General features: G+C 57.0%; 1 protein-coding gene and 1 long non-coding RNA gene across 4 annotated transcripts in view; one reads left to right on the forward strand and one right to left on the reverse strand.

Moving 5' to 3' along the window:
- Positions 1–5,427: 5,427 nt before the first annotated feature.
- On the reverse strand, positions 5,428–14,627 carry LOC122236637. 2 transcript variants are annotated; one of them, XR_006214759.1, is made up of 3 exons: positions 14,591–14,627; positions 9,499–9,589; positions 5,428–5,645 (listed from the first exon to the last, which is right to left on the reverse strand). It is a non-coding gene; the product is annotated as an uncharacterized LOC122236637 (long non-coding RNA). The 2 variants fall into 2 exon arrangements; XR_006214758.1 differs by lacking the exon at positions 5,428–5,645 and adding an exon at positions 7,060–7,091.
- The window catches only part of LIMD1 (LIM domain containing 1), a 64,900-nt gene continuing 52,405 nt past the window's right edge, over positions 12,978–25,472 (forward strand). The window contains exon 1 of one of the 2 annotated variants that reach the window (XM_042978753.1): positions 12,978–14,966. In XM_042978753.1, the coding sequence (XP_042834687.1) occupies positions 13,568–14,966 (1,399 nt within the window). In that variant the 5' untranslated portion in view covers positions 12,978–13,567. The remainder of the gene's footprint in view (positions 14,967–25,472) is intronic. The other variant, XM_042978752.1, reaches the window with a different exon arrangement.

The raw sequence follows: 25,472 nt of genomic DNA on the forward strand, positions 1-25,472 counted from the left end.
TTTTAGATTTTCTCTTTAACCCTGGGGCGCCTGGGTGGCTCAGTCCGTTAAGCGTCTGACTCTTGGTTTCGGCTCAGGACATGATCCCACGGTTCTTGAGTTCGAGCCCCGCGTCGAACTCCACACATTCAGTGCAGAACCTGCTAGGGAGTCTCTCTCTCTCTCCCTCTCTCTCAGAGTAAATAAATAAACTTAAAAACGAGATTTTCTCTTTAACCCTGTATTTCAGTGGTTTGAGTTGGACCTGCTTAGATGTGGTTTTCTTTGTATCTGCCCTGCTTGGGGTTCATGAAGAGTCACGGGTTGTCGCTGGGATGACCTGGGCTTTGCGTCGTCCTGCCCCTCCCCTGCCCTCTCCTCACCACCCCTTCCTGCCCCTTCCGCCTTCCTCCCGGGCTCCCGCTGTCCGGACGAGGAAGAGACACCCACAGACACAACAGCAATGGGTCTCCGAGACCCAGGGCAGCCCTGAGAGAGAGACGAGCCCCACAGAGGGTTTTTCCCTAAACACCTCCCCGGAGTCAGGCCCTCCGGGGTGTGTGGGCATCCACGCAGAGCCGCCGTGCCCCCCTCAGCGCCGACGTCTTGGGTTCGGATGCCTGCCCCCCCTGCTTTCCTTCCTTTTCCTCTCAATTTGGAATCCAGATGCGAGCCTGCTTTTCAGTACAGGCTTAGTGTGAGGTCTGTACGTACACGGGGGCGGGTGGGAGGGCACATTTTCAGCCCAAGTGACCCACTGCTCCCCGGGGGACGACAGTGCCTCACCAGGGCCTTATCCAGGCCCTTCCGCCTTCCCATTTATTTATTTATTCATTTATTTATGTTTATGTATTTATTTTGAGAGAGAGAGAGAGGTGAGGGCGAGGGGCAGAAAGAGAGGAAGAGAGAGAATCCCAAGCTGACTCCACGCTGGCAGCACTGACCCCGACGAGGGACTTGATCCCACGAACGGTGAGATCAGGACCTGAGTCGAAATCAGGATTCAGATGGATGCTTAACCAATGAACCACCCTGGCGCCCTGTGTCTCCCCATTTTGCAATCCATCTGTGAGAGGGGTGCCTGGCTGGCTCTGTCAGTAAAACATGTGGCTCTTTTTTTTTTTTTTAATGTGTTAATATTTATTTATTTCTGAGACAGAGAGAGAGACAGAGTGCAAGTGGGGGAGGGGCAGACAGAGAGGGAGACACAGACTCCCAAGCAGGCTCCAGGCTCTGAGCCATCAGCACAGAGCCCGACGCGGGGCCTGAACTCAGGGACCGCGAGATCATGACCTGAGCTGAAACCAAGAGTCAGACGCTCAGTGGGACTGAGTCACCCGGGCGCCCCCAAAACATGCCACTCTTGATCTCAGGGATGTAAGTTGGGGTCCTGTGTTGGGTGCAGTAATTACTTAAAAATAAAATAAAATGAAATCCATTTGTGAGAATAACCAGCCGGGATGAAGGTTTAACTGGCGGGGGTTCCTCCCCGAATCTGGAATAAGTCCAGAACCCCTGACCAGCCCTGGGGGGTTGCCTCCTGCACCCTCGGTCCTGCCCTGAGCGGCCACAGGCTCCTTCAGTTCCTGCGGGGGGCGGGGGCACCTCCCTGCCCATGCACCACAGCACCCTCCTGGGTTACTTTTTATTTTTTAAGCGTATTTATTTATTTTGAGAGAGAGAGGGCACAGCGGGGGAGGGACAGAGAGAGAGAGAGGGAGACGGAGCCTTGTCCCTCCTGCCCTACTGCGCTCACTCTCCAGCTGGCACTTCCTACCACCGGGAACCCTCAATCCCCTCGCGTGACCGTCCGTGTGCCCGTTAGGCCGAGTGCCACACGGGGGCGGCGGGCCCGGCCGCCTTGTTCCCCGGGGCAGCCCCAGCGCTTGGCGCCGGGCCTGGCACCGAGTCGGCGCTCCGTAACTGTTGGTTGAGCGAATGAGCGGAATGCCATCGCGCCTTCTCCAGATCTGCGTCACCGGGGGATTCCGACCACTCCTGGGGGCGCTGGTTGGAGGGGAGCCAGGGGCCGACACGCGGGCCGCCCGGGCCGGGAAAGTACCGCAACCCAGCAGTGTCAGCCAGGGAAGGTTCTTCTGTCACCATTCTGGAGACCAGAGGTCCCACCTCGAGGTGTGGGCGGGGCCCTGCTCCCCCCTGGAGGCTCCCGGGGCGGGGAGGGGGGGGAAAGGGCGGAGGGGGGGAGGGGCGGAGGGGGGGAGGGGGGCCCTTCCTTGCCTCTGCAGCTCCTGGGGACTCCGCGTTCTTCGTTCTTCTTGGCTTTTGCACCTGCATTACACAGACCTCCGCCCAGTGTCACGCGGCCTTCTCCTCCTGCGTTCCGTGTCTCTTTGTATCAAGACGCGGGTCCTGCTGGACCCTGGAGCCGCCCTACTCCCACACGACCTCACCTTCACTAGTTACGGCCGCAGACACCCCCGTTTCCAAACGAGGCCACCCTGTGCGGCTCCAGGAAGGGCGTGACTTGTGGGGGGAACACTGCCACCCGGCACGGGCCTCCCGCCCTTCTTTCCCAGCTGCTCTCTCTAACCTCCTGCCCGTTTTCCACTTCTGCGGCCCCCACGCCTCTCTTTGAGGAGGGGTCTGGCAGACACCCCCCCCCCCCGACTGACAGGGACTTCACGACCCGTTGAGAAAAGGCAGCACCAGTTTCTCGGTAAATAGTAAAAATGACCCCGCTGCCCCCCACCCCTGCACCCTCCTTCCTCTCCCCCTTCCCTGCCCTCTGACCTCATGGCACCCAGAGTCCCTGGTTAGGGTCGGCAGGGCCAAGAGCAGGAACTGCCCGCTGCGCCCCAATGCTCTCGGTTTCTCCTTGTGAGGTATCGCCGTCGCCTCACGCTTGAACATGGGAACGGCCAGCCCGCCGAGGTACCCGTAACGGGGACACACAGTCGCCCGGGGGGACGGGATTGAGACAGGCTGGGGCTCGCCGTGCACCTCTCCGGAGGGCATCTGTGTCTCTTCAGAAGGGGACAGAGTGACGACCCCAGTTACAGCCGGGCACTGGCATGAGACTGGAAGACTGACCTCACCCTCCAGGCAGTGAACACCCAGGCTGTTTGCTGCGCTCCCATCGATTTCTAGACGCTTCGGGTGTGTTCTTTTGGATTCTCGGAGACGCGAATACTGAGATGGGATGTGCGAGGGGCTTATGGGGGGAAATAGGAGGGAGATGAAGGAAGGCGGGAGAACCCCCCCAGACTGAGCCCTGCTGGAGACTGCCGTCCAGAGGGGTCCTCACGTCAAAGCACCTGTTGCAGGGGGAGGGTGGATCTCGCAGGAAAGGGCCTGGGAGCAGCCGGGGACGGGTGGCCTCGGTGCACCTGCGTCCAGAGTGCGGCATCTGGGCACCAGGCTATTGCACCCCCCACAGTAGGAGCGGGGAGGGCCCGCCAGAGGCTCCAGACGCCCAGTCCTCTCTTCACCCTGCTGTCAGTTTGCCGCCTATCCTGGGGCCTGCCGGGCACCCCGGGGTTCCCACCTAGACCAGTTCCCAAGTGGCTGGTGGGTGCAGGGGGGAGGCAGCCATCCCCACCGGGGCCTGCAGGGCTGCCTAGGGTGGAGGTCACCCGAGGAGAGCCAGCCCATGGCAGTGGGAGTTTCGATGAGGTGCTTTAACGTCAACGAGGGTCAGCTGTTCTCAGAGGAAACCAAACCATGAAATCTTTTTCAACACAAAAGGCTCATTTATTTTCACAAGGAAAAAAAAAAAAAATAGTGGCTCCAAGCAGCCCTCAGATGTGGCGAGCGCCCCGTGGACGCCCGCTATGCCTTGTGGTCCGTCCACAGCTCTCGGACGGCATGGAGCAAAGCTTTTTCCATGTTTTTGGGTGGTTGTTTTAAGTCTATTTATTTTTGAGAGGGGTGTGGGGAGAAGGGCAGAGAGAGAGGGAGACACAGAATCCGAAGCAGGCTCCAGGCTCTGGGCTGTCGGCACAGAGCCCGACGCGGGGCTCGAACCCGTGAACTGTGGGATCATGACCTGAGCCGAAGTCGGATGCTTAACCGACTGAGTCACCCAGGCGCCCCTGACATTTTTTTTTTTTTAAACAGGCTTTGAGAATGGTGAGCATTTTGAACTCCCCAGTATTTCCCATGTTGAGTTCTGCATAGATTGCTTGTGCCAGATTGACCGAGCATGACACAGGGCTCTGGCCTTCAGGCTACATTTTTGGCTGAAGCTTAAAGGAGGGGGCCGAGTGGGCATGAAGACGGTGTGAAGGGACGCAGGTGAAAATAAGCAGGGCATTCTTCCCTCCTGCGTCCAGGGCTCACATTCTCCGAGCGGCCGTCACCTCTCCCAGGTCCTCGGTCCAGTCCCCCTGGCAGCATCGAGGGGCCTCCCCGGGCCGCCCTCCAGCTGGGAGGTGCCTCGCACCCGCCCATGCCGATGAATGAAGATGTCCCAGGCCCTTTTTCCTTTTGTTTTTTAAAGTTTAATTCTTTATTTTTGAGAGAGAGAAAGCACGAATGGGGGAGGGCCAGAGAGAAAGAGAGAGAGAATCCCAAGCAGGCTCCACACTGTCAGCAGAAAGCCTGATGCAGGGCTTGAACCCACGAACCAGGAGATCGTGACCTGAGCCGAAGTTGGACGCTGATGTGACGGAACCACCCAGGCGCCCCAGCACTTTTTCCTTTCGGATGTGGCGCAAATGTCCCCACGTCCTCTGCCCGTCTGGAGTTTCCCACCCCTTTATCACCCACGTAAAAGAGGTGCAGGCCCGAGCCAGGAGCCTGAAGCTGGCCCTGCCAATGACCTCCACGTGGCAAGGCCCGCGGACACCTTTCCATCTTCCTGCTTCAATTTCCCAGACGTTCTCTCCTCTCTCCTCTTCCTGCCTCCCTGGCCGCTCACCTCACCCTCATTTTCTGGCTCTTCTGTCTCTCGGGATGGTTTTGGACTCGGTCTCGGGCCCTCTGCTTGCCTGCCGTGGGCACCTCTGTGAGCCTCTGTGTCTCCATGTGTAAAGGGGAAAGGATGATGGGATTTATCTCAGAGCCGTTGCAAAGATCAAATGAGGCCACTTGGGCACCTCTTGGAGCTCCATGGATGCAGCTCTTAGTACCATTGCCATCGCCTAGTACGATAGCCCTTCATCCTGTACTTGAGTGGTGTGCAAGGTCCAAGGTGGACCCGAGGCAGACCCGATCTCCACCCTCACAGAGTCTGCAGTCCAGTCCGGCCTCTTTGTGGGCACACGGTGGTGTTGAAAACAGAAGACGTGGTTCCCATTCGGACGTGGCGGGCGGCAGCCTCAGTTTCCCCTCCAACACAAAGGGGTGGATAACGGAGCCTCTCCGATGAGCTGTCACGCCCATGGATGGAGAGGGTGGCGCTGAGCGGGCACAGAGGAGGCGCCGTGACACGTGAGCGATCGCGGTTCTTGTCGCGGCTCGTGCGCGGCTCCCACACTGGCCCCAGCGTGGTGGCAACCGGGGGAGAGTGAGGCAGACCTCCCGGCTGTCGGCGAAGAAAGAGATCCAGGCAACCGGTCGTTTCCAGCAGCCCGGTGGAGTGTTCGAGAACGTGCCTGCCTCGTGGGTTTACCCCGCGGAGATGCTTGCACGGGTGGGAGATGGCTTGTGAGTCAGCCGTTGCCACGGTGTGTGTAACAGCAAAAGTGTGAAAGCAGCCTGGAGGCCTGTGAACAAGGGATGGGTTAAACAATCCGTGACCTCCCCAGAGAGTGAAATATCAGCCCCCCAAAAGAACAAGGCAGCTGCGAGTGAAATGACGGGAAAGGATCTCCCAGAGGATCGTTAAGTGCACAAAGGGGGGGGGCAGTGCGGTTTTACCTCGTGTGTTACCAAAAAGGCAAGCAAAAAAGAAACGGACATGCCCGTGGACTTTGGTGATGTGACGCTGGCTGTCTCCGGAGGGGGCCCCGGCCGGCTAGTGCTCTGTGGGGGGAGGGCACACACTTTTCACTCTGCGGTCACAGACACCTTTTGAATCTGAAGCGACGTGCGTGTGTCGCTTATTAAAAAACACGAAAGAGCAAGCAGAAATCAGAGCGGATTCGTAGAGAAGCACTTGGGTCCACTGTGTCCCGCTGAACATCTTTTTGTGGCTCTCAGAGCAGATGGCGCGGGGCGGGTTGGGCCGGGGCCAGCGGGCAGCGCCCCTCCCCTGTGGGTGTGTGGGAGCCACGTGGGGCCCTGTGGCCAGGCACATGCCTGCAGCCGGGCCTTCCTGTGTGGCGCAAGGCCCTGGGTGCGGGGCTGAGGCCAGTGGAAAGTGGGTTCCAGGAGCCTGGCGGAGGCCGCGCGCACACGGCAAGGTCACGGTCCAGATATCTGGGTCTGGCCTGGGCCGCTTTCCAGGGCAGACGGTCACGACACAAAGCACCAGGAGAAGGCCTCCGGCACATCTGTCTGTCTCCATCCACTGGCCAGTTCCACGGTGCAGCTCAAGGCTGGAGCCGCCAGGGTTCCGGGAAGCGGACCGGGAGGGGCCAAGGTTTCCTGGCCTGCTCTGGGCCCCGGTGGGATGGAGAGAGCCCAGAGGAACCTGGGCTCTTAAGTCTTCATCCATCTGTTCAGCTGAAATATAAAGATTCTTTTCAGCGTTCTCCCTGAAGTGGCCCTCCAGCTTTGGGACACACGCGGCATTGTGTGCAGGGACATTCCCTGTAGCCAAGCAAAAACGACAGAAAGGCCCTTTCAGTTAACTGCAAAATAAGCAGGGCTCTGTCTAAAGAACAGGGGCCCTTTGCCTCATGGGCCCCTCGGTAATTCACAGGCTGGCCGGGCACCGTTTACAGCCTGCTGCAGTCTCCTGGATTAGGGTTTTTTGAATGCCTTTTTGTCAACAATTCTGTATACGCACACCTATATAAGAAATATACATGCATGCATGCAAACACGTATTCTTTTTTAAATTTTTTTGAATTTATTTTTGAGAGACAGAGAGAGAGAGAGAGCATGAGCAGGGGAGGGGCAGAGAGAGAGGGAGACACAGAATCCAAAGCAGGCTCCAGGCTCCCAGCTGTCAGCATAGAGCCCGATGCGGGGCTCGAACCCACGGACCGTGAGATCACGACTTGAACAGAAGTTGGACGCTCAACCGACTGAGCCACCCAGGCACTCTGCAAACAGATAACTCTTTTTTAATTTTTTTTAACGTTTATTTATTATTGAGGACAGAGAAAGAAAGAGCATGAGCAGGGGAGGGGCAGAGACACAGAATCCGAAGCACGCTCCAGGCTCTGAGCTGTCAGCACAGAGCCGGATGTGGGGCTCGAACCCACAAACCGTGAGACGGTGACCTGAGCCAAAGTCGGACACCCGAGTCGGCGTCCTCGCAAATAGATATTATTAAATCAAATATCCTTTATACATTCAAATACACATGCACGCATACATCTATATCTAGCCATACTCTTGACTAGCAAGATAGAGGATATATGATGTTGATCAAATATTTGTACAAGGTGATCACCAAGCTCTACAGAAGGTTTGTAATGACACACAAAGTCACAAGAGTAATAACATGGCCTCCTTTCTTTGTCTCTCCAAATCTAGGTCACGGTTAAGTCCAATCATTTTTTTCCACCTATAGATGATAATGCCTGTACTGCCTTTTCTAATGTGACCCCTTCATTTATTTACCAAGCATTTTGAAGGGGTGCTACCATGTGCCAGGTGCTGTTCTTGGCTCCCGGGACATAACAATGAACAGAAGGGCCAATGACCCATAGCCTGGGGAGGTTTGCATCCCAGTGAGGAGACAGACAGTCCCTGCCACGTCAGGTGGGGACAGGGATGGAGAAGAGTTGAGAAGGACTTCCTGGAGAAAGGACTGCTGGGTGCAGACCTGAGGGTTGTAAGCCAGGGAATCACACGGATATGGGACCTCGGGGGAGGGGGGCAGGGTCTAGGGCAACTGTCTTGCCCACTCTGGTTCCATTGCACTCACTTGGCAGACCCAGCGCTGGTTGGATCCAACTCTCCACCTACTTCATACCCACGTGTGTGCAACTGAACTTGGCCAGAGAAAAGCATGCCACCGTGCTGGCTGGCCTCATTGAAATCCATGCCCCAGATCTCAGGGTGGGGGTTGGGAGCGAAGGGGAAGCCTCCGTGCTTCCATCACTCGGTGCTTCTCCGGGCCCTTCGCTCTCCCAGTCCCCCAGATGGCCAGTTCCCAACAGCAGCTCCCCTGGCCTCACTCTCAGCTAACTCTCCTTACTTCCTGTTTCACTGAGAAAACTAATCAGAAGAGCCTCCTACCACCCCAAGATTCCAGCCCCTTACGTACCTCCCTACCTGACTCTTGCCCACATCCTTCCTGTTACCATGGATGAAATCTTCAGTGGAGCTTGGCCCTCTCTGCTACTCAGGTGTGCCACTCCAAAAATCCCCTTCTCTCTCTCCTACAAGAGCGATTCTCCTGCCCCAACCCCCACCTCAGGGGGCCATTTCCATCAGCACAGAGACGTGTACCATTTCCCATATTAAAAAAAAAAAAAAGTCTAGGGATGCATGAGTGGCTCAGGCGGGTGAGCCTCTGACTCTTGATTTCAGCTCAGGTCATGATCCCAGGGTCATGGGATTGAGCCCTTGCCCGGCTCCATGCTGAGCATGGAGGCTTTTTGAGATTCTCTCTCTCTCTCTCTCTCTCTCTCTCTCTCTCTCTCTCTCTCTCTCTCTTCCTCAGCCCCTCTCCTTAGCTCACACTCTCTCGCTTTGTGAAAGAAAGAAAGAAAGAAAGAAAGAAAGAAAGAAAGAAAGAGAAAGAGAGAGGAAGGAAGGAAAGGGAAACAGAAAGAAAGAAAGAAAGAAAGAAAGAAAGAAAGAAAGAAAGAAAAGAAAGAAAGAAAAGAGGAGAGAGGAAAGAAAGAAAGAAGAGCGGAGAGGAAGGAAAGAAAAGAAAAAGAAAGAAGAGAGAAGGAGAGAGGAAGGAAGGAAGGAAAGGGAAAGAAAGAAAGAAAGAAAGAAGAGAGAAGGAGAGAGGAAGGAAGGAAGGAAAGGGAAAGAAAGAGAGAAAGAAAGAAAGAAGAGAGGAGAGGAGAGAGGAAAGAAAAAAGAAAGAAGAAAGAAAGAAAGAAAGAAAAAGAAAGAAGAGAGGAGAGGAAGATGAGAAAGAAAGAGAAAGAAGAGAGAGAAGGAGAGAGGAAGGAAAGAAAGAAGAAAGAAAGAAAGAAAGAAAGAAAAGAGAAGGAGAGAGGAAGGAAGGAAGGAAAGAAAAAGAAAAGAAAGAGAAAGAAACAAAGAAAGAAAAAGAAAATCTCAAAAAAAGCCTCTCTTGATGGCATTTCCCCCTCTATTCCACTTTATACCCTACAAAGCTCCTGAGAAGGGCTATTTAGATGTCTGTCTCCAACATAGTTCCTTCCATTCATTCGCTCTTCCTCAAGTCTGTGTTCAGTGAGGCCATCACTGGTGGTTGTATTCAAAATGGCGCCCCATCCTCTTCCTTATTTCATCTTTCACATTAGCTCCCCTCACTTTCTAATGTCCTCCACAAGGCATGTATCTATTTTCTCTACTTACCACCCTGTCGCACTGGGATGGAGATCCAAACAGCCACGTCTGCTTTGTTCACTGTCATATCCTCAGCACCTGGAAAAGGGCCCAAGGCCTCCTAGGGGGGTTGGAGGGAAGTTAGGAGGTAGAGGTGGCCAGAGGCCCGGTCACATAGGGTCAAGGGGAGGGTCTTACTCTCCTCGTGGTTCAGGATGCTGCTCGAGGGTTTGGAGCTGGGCTGAAGGTATATGATCTGATTGACGTTACTGAGATTCTGGGCAGGTCAAGTTGAAAATGCCACATTTCACCAATGCGTTCACGGGCACGCGCTTTTTCTACCCACGTGTTCATGAAAATAAGCTTCAAGACTCAGGGAACGCTGTGTGTTGATTATGGCTTCTGTTATACAGGCAGGGCCGTGGGGGATGGTCGCTGCCGTGGAGTGGCTTTATTGGTAAAATAGAATGTGGGACGTTTCTCATTCAACAAAACAAAACATCATCAGCAAACACTTAAACAAAACCATCCATGCTCTGCCTGCTTAGTGGTAAAAACATTTAGGTCTTTAGCGTTTTGCTTTTTAAACAACTGATGTGCAAGTCTGAACACAATTTTTGAGATTCTAATCAACGGATGTTTCCGAGCACACAGGACAGACAAAACCGGCCTGCGTTAAATAATCACGGCTCGGATTCTCAATGTTGGGCAGAGACTTGGAAAGCATCTCTGCCTCTGGAGCGTTAAGCGGCAGCAGGAAAATACCCAGTGGCCTCCTGGCCGTGCCCGTCATTTCCGAGTACCCCTTCCCAGTGGTATATGGCCCCTGGGATGCCGTCTTTATAAGCTGTTTTGTAAAGGTTTAAGGTACTCCACTGACCGGGAGGGGACAAGCCAGTCTGGTGAGGACATACGTAGACGGTGGGTTCAGGTGTGTGTCTTTAGATGCTGGAGATGGTGTAGCGGTTTCTAGAACTGCAGGGGGGACGGGGAGTAAGACCCGTGACTTCTGAGCACTCCGGGCAAGGCGAAGCGGGGTGGGGGGAGCAGGTAGGGACCAAGGATTATGGGCTCAGGTGCTGCCAACTTAGCATGAAAAGAGAAAACTGATTTGCAAGAGGCCCTGGCTGGTGTCTGTGGCTCTAGTATGAGGCTTCCCGGTACTTTGTCAGCTACGTTCCCGGTACTCAGGGGTCAGGCATGCTGGGCCGCGGCTTTCTACTCTGATAGATGCCATCACCTCTCTGTATACCAACGGCCACTGCCACAGTACCCAGAGCAGAAGCCTGGGACTTGGTTCTCAAGTGTGGTCCCTGAACCTCCATCAGCATCACCTGGGAATTAGAGATGCAGATCGTTAGGCCGCACTCTAGAACCGTCGAATCAGAAACTGGTGGTAGGTCCCAGCAACCAGTGTTTAATAAGTTCCCTAAGGAATTCCGATGGGTGTTCAAGTTTGGGAACCACAGGTCTAGACGGGTTCCAGGTGCAGCTGCTGCTGCTGGGCCCAGGGCCATAGTTGGAGAATCACTGTTCTAAAAAGTTCACAAGCATATCACTCACCTTATGAGTAAACCCAGTGATCAGTTAACAAGTCTTACTGAATACAAAAGGATTGTTTAACAGTTCTCTCTGGTCCAGGGGATCATGGGCAACTTTTTAAAAGTTGACAGCGTCTTTGTATTGTTTGAAGTCGTTACCATAAACATGTATTACTTTTGTAGACAAAAAAAAAAAAAAAAAGTTGAAAGACTTTGTAAAAGTAAAAATACATTCTGTGTAGTTCTTCACAGAAGGGCTTCTCAAACTATTGTGCAAACCGAGCACTCAGGAGTCTTGTTAAAATGAAGATTCTAGGTTGGATGGTTGGATGGGGGCGGGATCATGAATTTCTACATTTTCAACAAGCTTCCTGGTGATTACAGCATACTGACTCACATACAGTATACTGACTCGGGTAAACCACACTTTGGGTTTACAGAATACAGCGCACTTTTTACCTAGATTATCTTGTTTGTCCCGTCAGTTTTGGCAGACGGATTCGCTAATTCACATGTTCAACCATTAGATACTACTATGTACTATGCACGGGGTATACACATAGGGTCTCAATGAGGTGGAAAACCCACCGACCATGACCAAAAAAAAAAAGAAAAAAAAAAAAAGCATGTAAACAGATACTTAAATAGTGATCAGAACTGATGAGAAAAGAAAGAGGGTGCTGAAAAAGAAGGCCTCTAGGAGGGGGTGATTTCAGCAAAGATGGGAAGGATGAGCCATGGAAGCTCAAGGTCAGGCTCTGGGTGGACACCAGGAAGCTCCTGCCTCGGGATTACAGTGGCAGAGGGGCCCCCCCAGTCAAGTGGGGGGGCGGCAGGGTCCGCCAGGGCCGAGGGCCCTGATAGGGAGTGGATTTCAATCCAGGCTCCGGGGTTAAGCATTGAGAGTTTAAGCAGGGAAGTGACTGGTCTGGTGTTCGCCTTAGGATCACTCTGGCTGTGCAAATGAATGACACCCAGGCAGGGTCGCTTCGGAGTTGGTGCCCGGAGCGCTGGGCCAGGCGGGGGCGCCCAGGAGTCAGGGCCGCCGCCCCCGCAGTCGTGCGGACCCGGGTGTGTGTGTAGCGGGGGGGGGGGGGGGTTGGAGGTGGGGGGAGGGGTTGGAGGTGGGGGAGGGTCAGGAATCCCCTTAGGAATAAGGAGGCACCGGGGCACGTGTTTTTATTGCTGCACTGAGCCCCTTAAACGCGCGCGCTCCGGGGAACAACGTGATTTTTTCTTTTCCTCCTTTCAGAGGACCTGGGCTCCCACGTTGGCGTCTGGGACACTTCCCCCTGAGTGCCCGAGTCTGCCCACCTGTTAAGGAGAACTTCGGACCAGCCCCGGGGGGACATCCCGGGCCTCCGGTCGCGCACCCCGGGCAGGTCTGGAGGCCGGCCCGGCCCGGACGGAGGCGGTCTCGGGCGGCACATGGGGTCGACTGCCCACCCGGGAGACTGAGGCACGGTGGGGCGAGGAGCGCGGGCCCTCGGGACTCCCGCAGACTCCGAGGCGCACGTCGCGGGCCCCCGCGGGCTGCCCAGGCCGCCCACCAGCGGTCTCGGCGCGGAGGCCCCCGCGCAGCGCGCCCAGGGGCGGGGCCGGCCCGGAGCCCGGGAGCGGGGCGCGGGTCGCGGGGTGGGGGGAGCGCGGCGGCGGCGGCCGGGGCAGCCCCCGCGCGGTGCCCGCTTCCGAGCCGGGACACAGCCCCGCGTCCCCCCACAACGCCCGGCCGGGGAGCGGGCGGCGGGGCCTCGCTGCGCGGCGCAGGCCTGCCCCGGGGCGCCCGCCGCCGCCGACCCCGCCCCTCGGCCGCCTCCCCCGCCTCCCCCGCCTCCGCCTCCTCGCGGCCCGGGACGCGCCCGGCCGGCCACCGAGCGGCGGGGACTGCGTCCGGCGCGCTCACTTCCGCGTCCCGCCGCCCTCCGGCCCGCGCGCGCCCGGTCGCCGCCGCCATCGGACAATAGGCCGCCCGTCGCGGCCGCCGTGGACTTCCTGCCCGGCCCGGGCCGGCCGGTGCGCCGCTCCCCGCGCCCCTCTCCGCGCCGGTCGGGGAGCCGCGAGCGCCAGGCGCCCGGGACGTGCCTGCGCCTCCGGCCGCCGCGCCTCTGCCGCGGCCGGTCCGGCGGCCTCCACCCTCTCCCGCCGAGCCGGCTTCACTCCGGCTCCCTCCAGAGGCTGCGCTCGTCGTCCCGTTTCGGACTTTGATTGCTTACGGAGGGGATTTGTCTTTCTCTGTTTCTTTTTCCTTTTACGATTTGAAAAGGAGAAAAGAACGCACGGCAAGCTGGGACGGTGAAGCGCCACCAGCTGCCCCCACGTGGACACCTCCGAGGCGAAAGGGAGTTGGACGCACACTTGGGCCGGCTGGCCTTGAGGCCTCCACTTCGGCCGGACTCCCAGGCCTGGGGTCATGACTCTCAGGCCCGGCAGGTGGAAGGCGTTGACTGTCCTGGGCTGGACCTGAGCCCCGGCCCCCGCTGCAACAACCCGCACCCCGGCCCGCGCTCACCCACCGACACACCGGCCACCTGGGCTAGGCTCTGACTCGCGCCTGCGACATGGATAAGTACGGCGACCTGGGCCTGGAGGCCAGCAAATTCATTGAGGACCTGAACATGTACGAGGCCTCCAAGGATGGACTCTTTCGAGTGGACAAGGGGGCAGGCAACAACCCTGAGTTTGAGGAAACGCGCAGGGTGTTTGCCACCAAGATGGCCAAGATCCACCGCCAGCAGCAGCAACAGCTTCTGCAGGAGGAGACCTTGCCCAGGGGGGGCAGAGGTCCGGTCAACGGCGGGGGCCCCCCAGGCCCACAGGTCCGACGGGATGCCGCTGTGGGCCACAAGCTGACCCCGGATGGTGCTACCAAGCCCCCTCTCGCTGCCTCGACAGCGGGTCCTGGGACGGCCACTGCCGTCGCCTCTGGGCAGCCCTTGTATCCACCCCAGGACCAGAGGACCAGGCCGTATGTCCGCAGCGGAAGCCACGGCAGCCAGGACTGTGGCTCCAGGGAGAGCCTGGCACGCTGGGAGATGTCTGCTTTCCGCCAGCCCGGCCCCTGCGAGGATCCTTCCTGCCTCACCCACGGAGACTATTATGACAACCTCTCTTTGGCGAGCCCAAAGTGGGCTGATGAACCGGGAGTGTCCCCCAGCATCAGGGTGGGCGTAGGGAGTGGGTGGCCTGGCACCCCAGGGACTACTGAAGCACCACTGTCCAAACCCTCCGGGGACCATCCCCTGTACCAGCCTCAGCTGGCCCCAAGCTCCAGCCAGTCGTCAGAGACCGGCCAGGATGGCGGTGTTGGTGGCCGCGGCTGTGAGAAGCCAGCCGGGCTTTGGACTACCGCCTCTTCCCAGCGGGTGAGCCCCGGCCTTTCTTCCCCCGGCCCGGAGAACGGGGCCCTCAGGGGGCCCGCTCAGCCCAGGACCCCTTCTTTCTTGGCACCCTTGGCCCAGAGCTGCCCCAGCCAAGGAGCTCTTCCCAGAACAAACTTGGGCGTGGGGAGCGAGGTATCGGGCACCACGCCCAAACCCACTGTGGACCCTCAAGCCTGGTTCCAAGATGGACCCAAGTCTTACCTTTCTAGTTCCGCCCCATCATCCTCACCAGCCAGCGCGGACGGTTTGCCGTCGGGTGCGGCCCCTGGACTGGGTCCCAAGCCTGTCTGCACGGACCCTGGCGTTGGTCCCAAGCTCAGCCCCACCAGCCTTGTCCATCCGGTGATGTCCACCCCGCCTGAGTTATCTTGTAAAGAAGGCCCCTCCGGCTGGTCATCTGATGGCAGCCTGGGGCCCGGGCTCCGGGAGAGCCCCAGTCCCCCCAGGGTGAAGTTGCCCTGCCAGACCCTCATCCCGGGCCCCGAGCTTGGGCCCTCAGCCGCCGAACTGAAGTTAGAAGCCCTCACTCAGCGTCTGGAGCGTGAGATGGATGGTCACCCGAAGGCCGATTACTTTGGTGAGTGAGAGATCGGTGGCGTTGCCCACCGTGGGTGATAAGGTCCCTGCGTTTGGGGGAGGGGCTCCCCGTCGGGGATGCCGTCGCTCTCCTTGAGTGGCACGCTTTTTTGGGGGGGCGGGGGTGTGGCTTCCTCTCTCAGCTGCATCTCCTGATTCAGAAACTTGAAAGCATCTCTGAACAGAAAGCGGATCTTGCAGCTGAGGCATTACGCACATGCAAAAGGCGAAGCGGGGTGGGGTTGCCCACGACCGCTCTCAAAAAAGGGAAATGCCGGGATGTCAGATTTCAGGGGTTCTGGGTGCGCCCTCAGAGCCTCTTGGCAGTGACTGGCTCATGCAGGACTTGAATGGACAAGCGTCTGGGGGCAGGTGCTTCTGGGCCAGGCTGGTCTGGCTATTTGAAGACCAGTGGTTGGGCAGGGGCTCTCTCTGGCCGTGTGTGTGTGTGTGTGTGTGTGCACACGCGCACAGTTGCACTACTAACACAGAAGACTGTTCTCGAGCTGTGGTTCTCAAAGTGTAGTCCCCGGACCAGCCGGACCCCTTCACTTGGGGACTGGTTAGAAATGCAAACGATACAGGGCCCCACCCCACACCTGCTGAAACTTGGAGGGGGGACGGGGCGTGGGGGAGAAGGGGCCGGACACCTGTGCGCTAGGTGTCTCCTAACTCAGCCCCCACCCGAGGTTCCAGCCCCGCAGCCAGGTGACATCCACAGCCACAGCGCCCAGTGGGGTGGAAGACGCTCCTTACTGGTTTTACTCACAGTTTCTGGTTTTGTTTTATTCTCTTTTTGGAATCTCAAACTCTCGGAGACTGCGGGTTTCAGCTTTTTCTTTTTCTCTGTGCAGGGTTTGGAGGCAGCCGTCTTGCCCTGTGGGGTAACGACGTCGTGGTCTCATGGGAGAACTAACTAGAAAGCCTGTTTTTAGAAGAGTCTGAGGGTTGTTTTTGTCTTTTTTTTTTTCTTCCGTTTTTGAGCTCTGAATAATTGGGGTCTTGATTTCCCCATCTGAGGGCTGAGAGCCTTGGGAAGCTGAGTCCCGTGAGGGTGGCCGCTGTGCCCCATGGAGGAGGGCAGGGCACTGGGAAAGGCCTACCTGTTTTTAGCCTGCCCTGTTCTCTGTGAATGACCGGCTCTGGCCTAAGGTGCCTGGAGGGACGGGGCCCCAGGGGCCCATGGGTGCACTGTGCTCCTTATCCTCCTGAAGGCTCATGGGACCAGCTCTCATGACACAGTGGGCACTCGGAAACTGGGGTGACTTCTTTGGTATATGTTTCAGAGCGCATGGCACTGTCTTACTGCTCTCTTCCTTTGCAGATTCCCCCCTTGGGGAATAATACTTAGCTGGAAACACTGGTTTTTAAATGTAAACTTATGCTTAATTATAAAAAAATTGTTTTTAATCTTTATTTTTGAGAGAGGGAGAGAGACAGAGCGGGAGAGAGAGAGGCAGACACAGAATCTGAAGCAGGCTCCAGGCTCTGAGCTGTCAGCAGAGAGCCCGACGTGGGGCTCGAACTCACCAACGCAAGATCATGACCTGAGCTAAAGTCGGATGCTCAACCGACTGAGCCATCCAGGCACCTCACTTAGGTCTAATTTTTATTTTCAAGGTCGTTAGACAACAAAACAGCAGTTTTATTTTGTCAGGGAGGCAGGCTTACACACCGGATCGGGACCAAGGTATTCGCTAACACCAGTCATTCAACATGTATTTACTGATCACCTGCCTCGGGATGTGCTGTGTTCGAGGCCTTGGCCTACATAATGAACAGGACAGACGGTGCAGTGGAAGGAGACAGGAGATGGACCAAATAAATAATCAAGCCCTGGGGAGAGACAGGGGTGGAGGAGGAGACGGAACCCCGGGGCGGGTGTTGGCAGGGCGGTTTCCGGTTTTAACTCAGGGGGTCAAGGAACGCCCCATCAGGAAGGTGGCATTTGAGGAAAGGCCTGAAGGAGCAGCATTTGTCCCAGGAAAGGGCGTTCTCGGTGGGCAGATGGCAGGGGCAAAGGCCCTGGGGCCAGTCTGTGCTGCGCCCTGTGCTGGGCGCTTACCTTCTACCATTTTATTTACTAGTTGAAAGCACCCTGGGAAGCAGGTTCTGTCATTACGCCTGTCTCACCAACTAGGATGGTAAAGCCCAGGGAAGTTAGATTACTTAACCGAGGCCTCCCAGGTGACGCCGGGTGGGGCTGGCAGTTGAGCCCTGCAGTTCAGCCGTGATGCCCATGCCTCTAACCAGCGTTGCCAAGCTGCCTCCCAAGCACAGATGCGGAAAACTGTTTTATGTCGGTACTTATTTACTCGTCTGCCCTTGTTTTTGTTTTTTTTGTTTTTGTTTTTTTTAAATTTTTTTTTTAATGTTTATTTATTTTTGAGACAGAGAGAGACAGAGCATGAACGGGGGAGGGGCAGAGAGGGAGACACAGAATCGGAAGGAGGCTCCAGGCTCCGAGCCATCAGCCCAGAGCCCGACGCGGGGCTCGAACTCACGGACTGTGAGATCGTGACCTGAGCTGAAGTCAGATGCTCAACCGACTGAGCCACCCAGACGACCCCTGTTTTTTTTTTTTTTTAAATTGCGGCAAATGTCACCGTAAAATTAACCATTTTAAAGTACACGGTTCAGAGGCATTTGGTACACTCACGGTGTTTTCCAAACACCAACTCTGATAGTTTTCAACACCTTTTTGTCCCCCCGAAAGGACACCCCATCCCCCCACGAAGCAATTAATTGCTTCTCACTCACTGCCCCTCCCAGCCCCCGGAAACCGCCAATATGCGTCCTGTCTCTATGGGTTTACCTATCCTGGATCATTCACATAAGCGGAATCATAGTTTCCTTTTGGACGAAGCGTCACATTTGTGTGTAGAAAATTCAAAAGACACAAAAACACGCACAGTGAAAAATTCATATGCTTCCTACCTGGGCTTCTGGTTGAGCGTCCTGGGTGTAATGAGAGTGTGTGTGTGTGTGTGTGTGTGTGTGTGTGTGTATGTGTGTGTGTGTGTGTGTGTGAGAGAGTGAGTCATGGTGCTCCGTGCTGTCCATCTGCTCTCTGTCTTTGCCACTGAAACCGTGCATCTTGGCAGCTGTCATACATCGGCACGTGTGGAGTTGGCTCAGCATCACCACCACTGTAGAGACGTGCCCCGGGTCACGTAAACGGTCCCCCCTGGTGGCCTGTGAGACGGGCCCGTGTGTAGGACGCAGGCCCAGCTTTGGGATAAACTCCCCGGGGGTGGGGTTGCAGGGCTGGGGCCTTGGGCCCTTTCTGTGTTGCCTGGCTGCTGTCTGCAGAGATTGCGCGGGGACCACAGTGTCCCCCACCCGGGGGGAGGGGCCCCGCACTTGCTTTGGCAACTGGGGTGCCACTCGCTCTTCCGTGACCAGCCGTGTGGCCGAGGAGGAAGTCTCTCACCGGAGCCTCTGGCGGTCAGTTCTTGGTCCAGCCCTGCCACGTGACCTTGAACAAACTCGGTTCCCTTCCAGGCCTCACCGCTTCATCCGTAGCGCGCAGTGTGTGTGGACCAGCTGAGGGGCTCACCACACGGATGCCTCCCCTTCCTTAGATCTGGCGTTATTTGGAAGATTGTGTCTGCCCCCCGTGCGGCATTTCTTACATTACGATGCACTTTAATTTGCAAATAGAAGAATATCTTTCGAGACGGGGCTCTGGCCAGAGAGTCAGGGTAATGTAACCATTACCATCAGAGTGGATGTGGTTCCAGCCGGAAGCCAAGCAAAGTAGATGTTTGGGTGGGTTACTTAGGCCGTTTCCTGGGTCTCGCAAAGGCGTCCCTTTGGGCGTTTACACTGTGGGAAGGGCTCGTGAATCCCTGCTGTTGCCTTTGAGAACACTTAGGTCTGAAGACACCTCAGTTTCCAGTAATTGGTCAGCTCCTCTCCAGGGACGCTTCTGGCACTTTCCTTGGCCGTCTTTGTGGGCTCGGTACGACGTGGTCCTAGCCACTGCTTCTCCCTGCTCTTTCTTCTGTGTTCCTCGGTGGCCCCTTTGTGTCTTTCCGTCCGTGCGGAGAGAGGCAAGGACGGACGGACTCTCGACGCTGCTTGGAGAGTGTTAGTGGTTTGCCCCGTGCAGTGTGGCTCCTGTTTTAACACCGCTGTTTATACTGCAGAGGAAGAGAAGAGGTCACCGTGCCTTTTGTTGGCTTTTCCTGGCCTCTTCCTCCATGGTATCCGCTGTCTTCCTCACACTGGTTCCCTCCCCACTTCCCAAGGAAAAAGGGTACAAATAAGCCACCTGTCACAGCCTGGGTTTCCCAAGGAGCTGACTCAGACAGTTTAGAGGACGGGGGGCTCCCCAGGGGGTGCCCTTGGAAGGAGGGGAAGGACGCAGGCGTGGGTAGAGGAGGGCTTCAGCTGCAGTGCGGGCCTGACAGGCCTGGGCCCACCCCGCAGGGAGCTCGGGAGCTGGAAAAGCCCTTCAGAGCTGTCCCGAGTTGGGGCAAGATCGCCAGGCCTTCACGCTCCCCTGTAGATCAGTCATCCATGGTGGGCCGCCGTGGGAAGCACTTGACCTTGGGCGAGGTGGCCCCTTGTGGCTGGGACAGAGCCCGAGGGGTGGACAGGCGAGGCCTCCCTCCGGCTGCACCCCCGGCAGCCAGGCCACAGTCCCTTCGGTGAAGGGGGATCTGGGCAGCCCATCAAAGGGGCCACCGCAGCCCCCGGCATCAGACAGACCAGACCCCTTTTACAGCGACCTTTGGGCCCCGTGGTTCTAATCCTAGCGACCGTCCGTCGAGTGCCCGTGACGCGGCTGGCGTTGGGTATGTGCTCGGCGTTGACTTTCACAGACGCCAGTAGTCTCTGTTCGCAGTTGGGAAACTGAGGCTCGGGACTTGCTCAGGACCACACAGGCGTCAGTGGTGGTGCTTCCACCCCGTTTGGGCTCTGACGGCTCCCCTGGTGGGACCGGGCCGTCTCTTAGCTCTGTGTTTATCGTTCCGTCGGCCCCTCCAGATTCACTCCCCACCCAGCTGCTGCGGGGGCATCAGTTGCCTCTGGGCCTGTAGCACCCCCCCGCCATGCTTTCCCTCCGGGTGGTGGGTCTGGGGCTCAGAGAGAAGCCCACTGTGCCCTGCAGGGGAAGGGGCTCTGCCAGACTCGGTCAGGCACCAGGGGCTGGAGAGGCAAGAAGAGGTTCGTGGTAGGGTCTCCAACACCCAGTGAATGGATGGAGCCCCCCCCGCCCTGCCCCGCATGGACACAGAGAAGAGGCTGGCTCTGCCCTGAGTTTTCCAGTCTCCCCTGGACCCTCCTTTTCTTTTTTTTTTGTTTTTTTTTTTTTTAACGTTTATTTATTTTTGAGAGACAGAGAGCAGGAGCGGGGGAGGGAGACACGGAATCCGAAGCAGGCTCCAGGCTCCAAGCTGTCAGCACAGAGCCCAACGCGGGTCTTGAACTCACGAGCCGTGAGATCATGACCTGAGCCGAAGCTGGCCGCCCAACCGACTGAGCCACCCAGTCGCCCCATCCCGTGGGCCTTCCTGACGCAGCGGCCGACCCGCCTTTGCCCAGGAGCCTATAACCAGCCTACAACCTCCTCCCGAGAATGGCCCTGCCTGCGTGCCTGGTCTTTAGTAGACCAGGTAACTGCCTCAAAATCAGGAAGGCATGTGTATTTTGAAAAAAATGTTTACTTATTTATTTTGAGGGAGAGAGAGAGAGAGAGCATGAGCAAGGTAGGGGCAGAGAGAGAGAGAGAGAGAGAGATAGGATCCTTAGCAGGCTCCGACGTGGGGCTCGAACCCACGAACCTTGAGATCACGACCTGAGCCGAAATCAGGAGTCGGATACTTAACAGACTGAGCCTCCCAGGCGCCCCAGGAAGGCATATGTTTTGTAACTTTTTATCGACGTGTAGTATACACATAGGGTAGGTGCCCACAAAGTGAACGCACCCGCGTGAGCACCCGTGTGACCAGATCGAGGCAAGAACGTGAGTGGCGGTGACTGCACACGGCTTGCACTGTAGTCATCGGGCCCACACTTGGGCCCTCCCCTGCCGTACTGTGCTCACCAGCCCCATCACACCGGCCTCGCTGCTGGTCCCTGAGCTCCTGGAACTCCTCCCTCACAGGGTCCCTGTCCTCAGGGACTTCCCCAGCCGGCGCCCTTGTGGCACACAGAGCTGCCTGCCCCTGTGACCCTACTCAGGGAGGGGGTCTCCAGCTGAGCCCTGATGAACCCTGACGAGTCCCGACCTCGGTTTCCCACAGCGTGTGCCATGACCCTCTGCGGTCCTCCCTCTTTGGGATAGTGTGTTTCTCCTCTATTCCTCTGTGGCCAGGAAGGAATGTCTTGTTTTTTCCATTAATAGTTGACAGCATGGGAGCACTTGGGTGGCTCAGTCGGTTAAGCGTCCAACTTCGGCTCAGGTCGTGATCTCGTGGTCCATGAGTTCGAGCCCCGCGTCGGGCTCTGTGCTGACAGCTCAGAGCCTGGAGCCTGCTTCGGATTCTGTGTCTCCCTCTCTCTCTCTGCCCCCTCCCCGGCTCTCTCTCTCTCTCAAAAATAAACATTAAAAAAAAAAAAAAACTTAAAAAACAAAACGAATCCACAGCATGAAATGGACCTTACGATGTGGCACTTCTTGCCGGAGTGTTTTGGTTTTTTTTTAAAGTTACATTTCTTTATGTTTTTTGGCTTATGACTCCCACCCAGGACGCAGAACTGGGCAAGAGAGGCCCGATTTGGGGAGTGAGGAAAGCGGGCGTCCCGCGCCTGATTTACCAGTGGCCCCGGGTGGGACACCGGGCACGCCGCTCTCCCGCAGCGCGGAGACAAAGCTGACCTCGGAGGGCTCGTCCCGGCCCGAAGGGCTGTGGCTGTGGCTTTGGGGACCCTCGGGTGCCTGGATTTTAGCGGACCGAGTAACCGGGCACAGGACTGTCAGCGGTGGTGGGAGCCCGGCCAGCCTGGCGTGCCCTGCCCTGTCCGGGCCTCTGCGGAAGCAGAGCGCTTCTGTGTCTTAGTTACGCTTGCGTTTGCTACGGCGAATGGTGATCGTTTTCATTTTAGGGGATCTGGAAAATACATCCAGTGGAAACGGGAGCCGTAAATCCCTGCCATGCTGGCCACCCCTGGAATAATCGGCGTTACAATTTTCTGCAGAGGTTCCGGTGCACGGTCGTGGCTAGAGCCCGCTGCGATTTGGGGCGCGTCACGTGCTGTCATTCTTGGCTCCTGGGCCAGACGCAGAAGCCTTCGCTCGGCTGGAGGTCCCTTTGCTCCGCCGAGTGCGTCTGAGGAGAGTGAGATTGGGAAGGAAAGGTCTCTAGGAGGGCGAGCCACTGGTGTCACGCCGGTCGCCCACCCTGAGGCCTTTTGAGGCTCTCACTCTAATTAAACTCGGGGTCCTCAACTTAGGGGGACAGTAAGTAGCACTGGCTGCGGGGTTCGCTGACCTTGTTTTTGCTGGCGTGGCCCAGGCTTCCTCCCTGGACTCCTGTGATGTCCTTGGTGGTGCTGGGTCATCGGACACTGGAGAGTGGCCTCAGGGCCCGGCACTGTCAGGGCCCCACAAAGTGGGTGCCCGGTGGCCGTCTGCTGGAGGAGTGGAGGGCCTTCCGCTGCGGTGTGAAGGGAGCAGGGAAGGGATTTGTAGCTGGGGTCACGGCCCTGAGATGGTTTTGCTAAAGCGTATTGCCCTGTGCCAGGCACTTTTCCGTCATCTTACGTGCGTCGGCTTGTTCGACCCTTCCGATAACTGTATTTCACTAGCCCCGTTTTATAGGTGGGCAAACTGAGGTCAGGTACCCTGCTGAATACATTTGTTGAGGAGCGTGGCTGACGGAGGGCTGGTTCACCTGCTTTAGGTGAGCTCGAGCCCCACGTTGGGTGAGCCGTGCTTCCCTCTCTCTCTGTCTCTCTCTCTGTGCCTCTTTGTCTCTCCCTCTGCCTCTCCTGGGATTCTCTCTTTGCCCCTTGCTCACTTGCACCCCACCTCAAAAAAATAATAAATAAAGAAGGATCAGTGTCAACCCCAGACTGTGTGCGGAGATGCTTAGAAGCAAACGTTGGACGAAATGATGCTTCGGGCCCATCGGGCAAACTGAACAGAAACCTTTCCCGAAAACAGAGCAGGCCTCCAAAATTCCCAAGGCGCATCAATGGCAGGGGCAGTACTTGCCAGCAAATATTTATATCTGCTTCAGGTTTTGTTTTTCACTTGTCCCCTCCCAGGGAAACCAGCTGGACACGGAATGTCAGGGTCACGTTGGAAGGCTGGAGACTTTCTGCTCGAGTGTTTCAAAGGGAATACTTTAGGGTCCACAGCCGGGCTATTTTTAAGTTTTGAGAGCCATGAGTTTAGACTTGGCCAAGTTCCCTCCTCATCTTTCTGGGTCTGTGACTCAACGCTGCGCGTCCCAGGAGAGCGAGGACTGGTTACTCCCGGTTACCGGAAGTCTGTTGGGAGCATATCAGGGACTTTCATCTTTTCTCCCCCACGCACGTATCCGCAGCATATAAAAGGTTCTGGAAGCCTGCCCTGCCGCTGTCACTGGAGAGGAGGGGCCTCGAGTTCGGGGTGCGTCTGCCCTTCAGCCAACCCTGGGAAATGTAAAGACCCAGGTAATTTGAGGACGGGTGGCTGAGGCAGCCCGCTAGTAATGCAGGCCCTGAGTCTGGGGGCGCACACACATCCCAGCGGGCTTTGGCCCGGACAGCACGTGACGGTCATTTCGGCATGCACATGGTACCACCCTTGCTTGCCTTCTGCTGACCAAAGTCCCTCTGACCATAACAGCAGCCTCCCCGTGCTCCGGAGCCCCCCTTCCGGCAGGGTGGGACCAAGTTGTGGCCGTGTTTGCTCACACGATGGTCAGGGCTCGCCCAGGGCATCCGGGTGGAGCTCTCGCGTCTGCTGAAACATCGCCCGGCCCGTTCTCTCTCCCCCCTCTGTGCCTTGCGTCGCTTCCTGATGAGGCAGGGAGGTGGCGAATGTGGAAAGATGGGCTCGGGGGGCAGCCCCGCTGACCGCTGGCCACGGTGGACTCCAGGGCGTCTGCTGACAGAGTCCCCATCACCGTCAACGTGCTGGCGGCCGGCCTGCCTGTGCCACTCACCGACGGTGCCAGTTTGGGCATCTGGCTTCTCGTTTTTTGCCCTCGGTTTCCTCACCTCATGGGGACTGGATGTCCTGTGCTCTTTATCATTCTGTTCCCCTCCCCGTGCCGCGAGCTGACGGGTTCAGGGCTCTTGGCAGAGAAGCCCGGGATGGAGAGCGCGTGAAAAAAACGTGTGTGTGAGCGCACACTCCCTGGGCAGCAGGCGAGTGGTTGGTGACGGCAGGCACTTCTTCGAGTTGGCCCTGCCGGGTCCCTCCTCCAGGTCACTGTCCCCAACCAGGGGGACCCTGAAATGCCCTTCTCCCACTAATAATGCTCTTAACTGACTTCACTCGTGAGATCAAAACCACGTTCTTGGGGGAAAAACACTTAAGCTCCTATAAAGTGGCACTTGAGAATAATAAGGAAAATGAGGAAGTAAAATCCAACACCAAATTAATGATAAGATTCGAAGTACAAAACACAGGGCCTGGTGTGTAGAAGAATAAAAAGTTAAGACGTCTCAGGGGCGCCTGGGTGGCTCAGCCGGTGAAGCGTCCGACTTCGGCTCAGGTCATGATCTCGAGGTCTTGGGTGCGAGCCCCACGTCGGGCTCTGCGGTGACAGCTCGGAGCCTAGAGCCTGCTTCGGATTCTGTGTCTGCCCCTAACCCACTCGCTCGCATGTTTTCTGTGTTGATCTTTCTCTCTCTCTCAAAAATAAATAAAAACTTAGAGACGTTAAGATGTTTCAGTCACAAATCCACCGTTGGCTCAGCAGCAGTGGACTGGGAAACCGTGGAGGCCACAATGCCATTGCTCTGTCCCCTTGTGCCCGGCGGCGGTTGTGACGCTCTGACAGCCGATCAGAGCGGAAGGCTGAGCTGCTCGGGCCGGGACTTGGGTGCACCACGCGGCTGAACCTTGGAGGTGCTGAACCCCCGGTGTCTTCTAAACTTGGGAGACGCTCTGGACCTTGGGGTGGACTTGACACTTGGCCACGTTTTGAGGAGAAGGGAATTTCAGCCAGAGAGCACCAAACCAGGGTGAGTCTCTGGACCGCTCGTACCTTAGCTTGGCGGGGTGGAGCTCTGGAGTCCTGAGGCTAGGCTTGTGGGCGTGACCCCCCAGCGCCTGGGTCACTGGCTCTCCTGCTGGGTCCCCGGGGCTCTCGGCTGCCCCTCCCCCACCTCTGTCCGTCACCACATCCAGTTCCAGGCCCAGATGACATACTCCTTCCACGGTCATTAGGGAACACCTACTGTATACAGGAGGCGGAATTAGGATTTGGGGGGCTTCCTTTGTGCCCAGACCTGTTGCTTAGCTCCACTTGCTGGGATGTGGGCTCCATGAGCGGGGACGGGGGTGGGGGGGGGAGGCGTTCGTTCTGTTCCCCCTTGTGTGCCAGGGCCCAGGGCAGTG

The sequence above is a fragment of the Panthera tigris genome, chromosome A2, assembly GCF_018350195.1.
Source record: "Panthera tigris isolate Pti1 chromosome A2, P.tigris_Pti1_mat1.1, whole genome shotgun sequence".
In the NCBI taxonomy this organism is placed as follows: domain Eukaryota; kingdom Metazoa; phylum Chordata; class Mammalia; order Carnivora; family Felidae; genus Panthera; species Panthera tigris.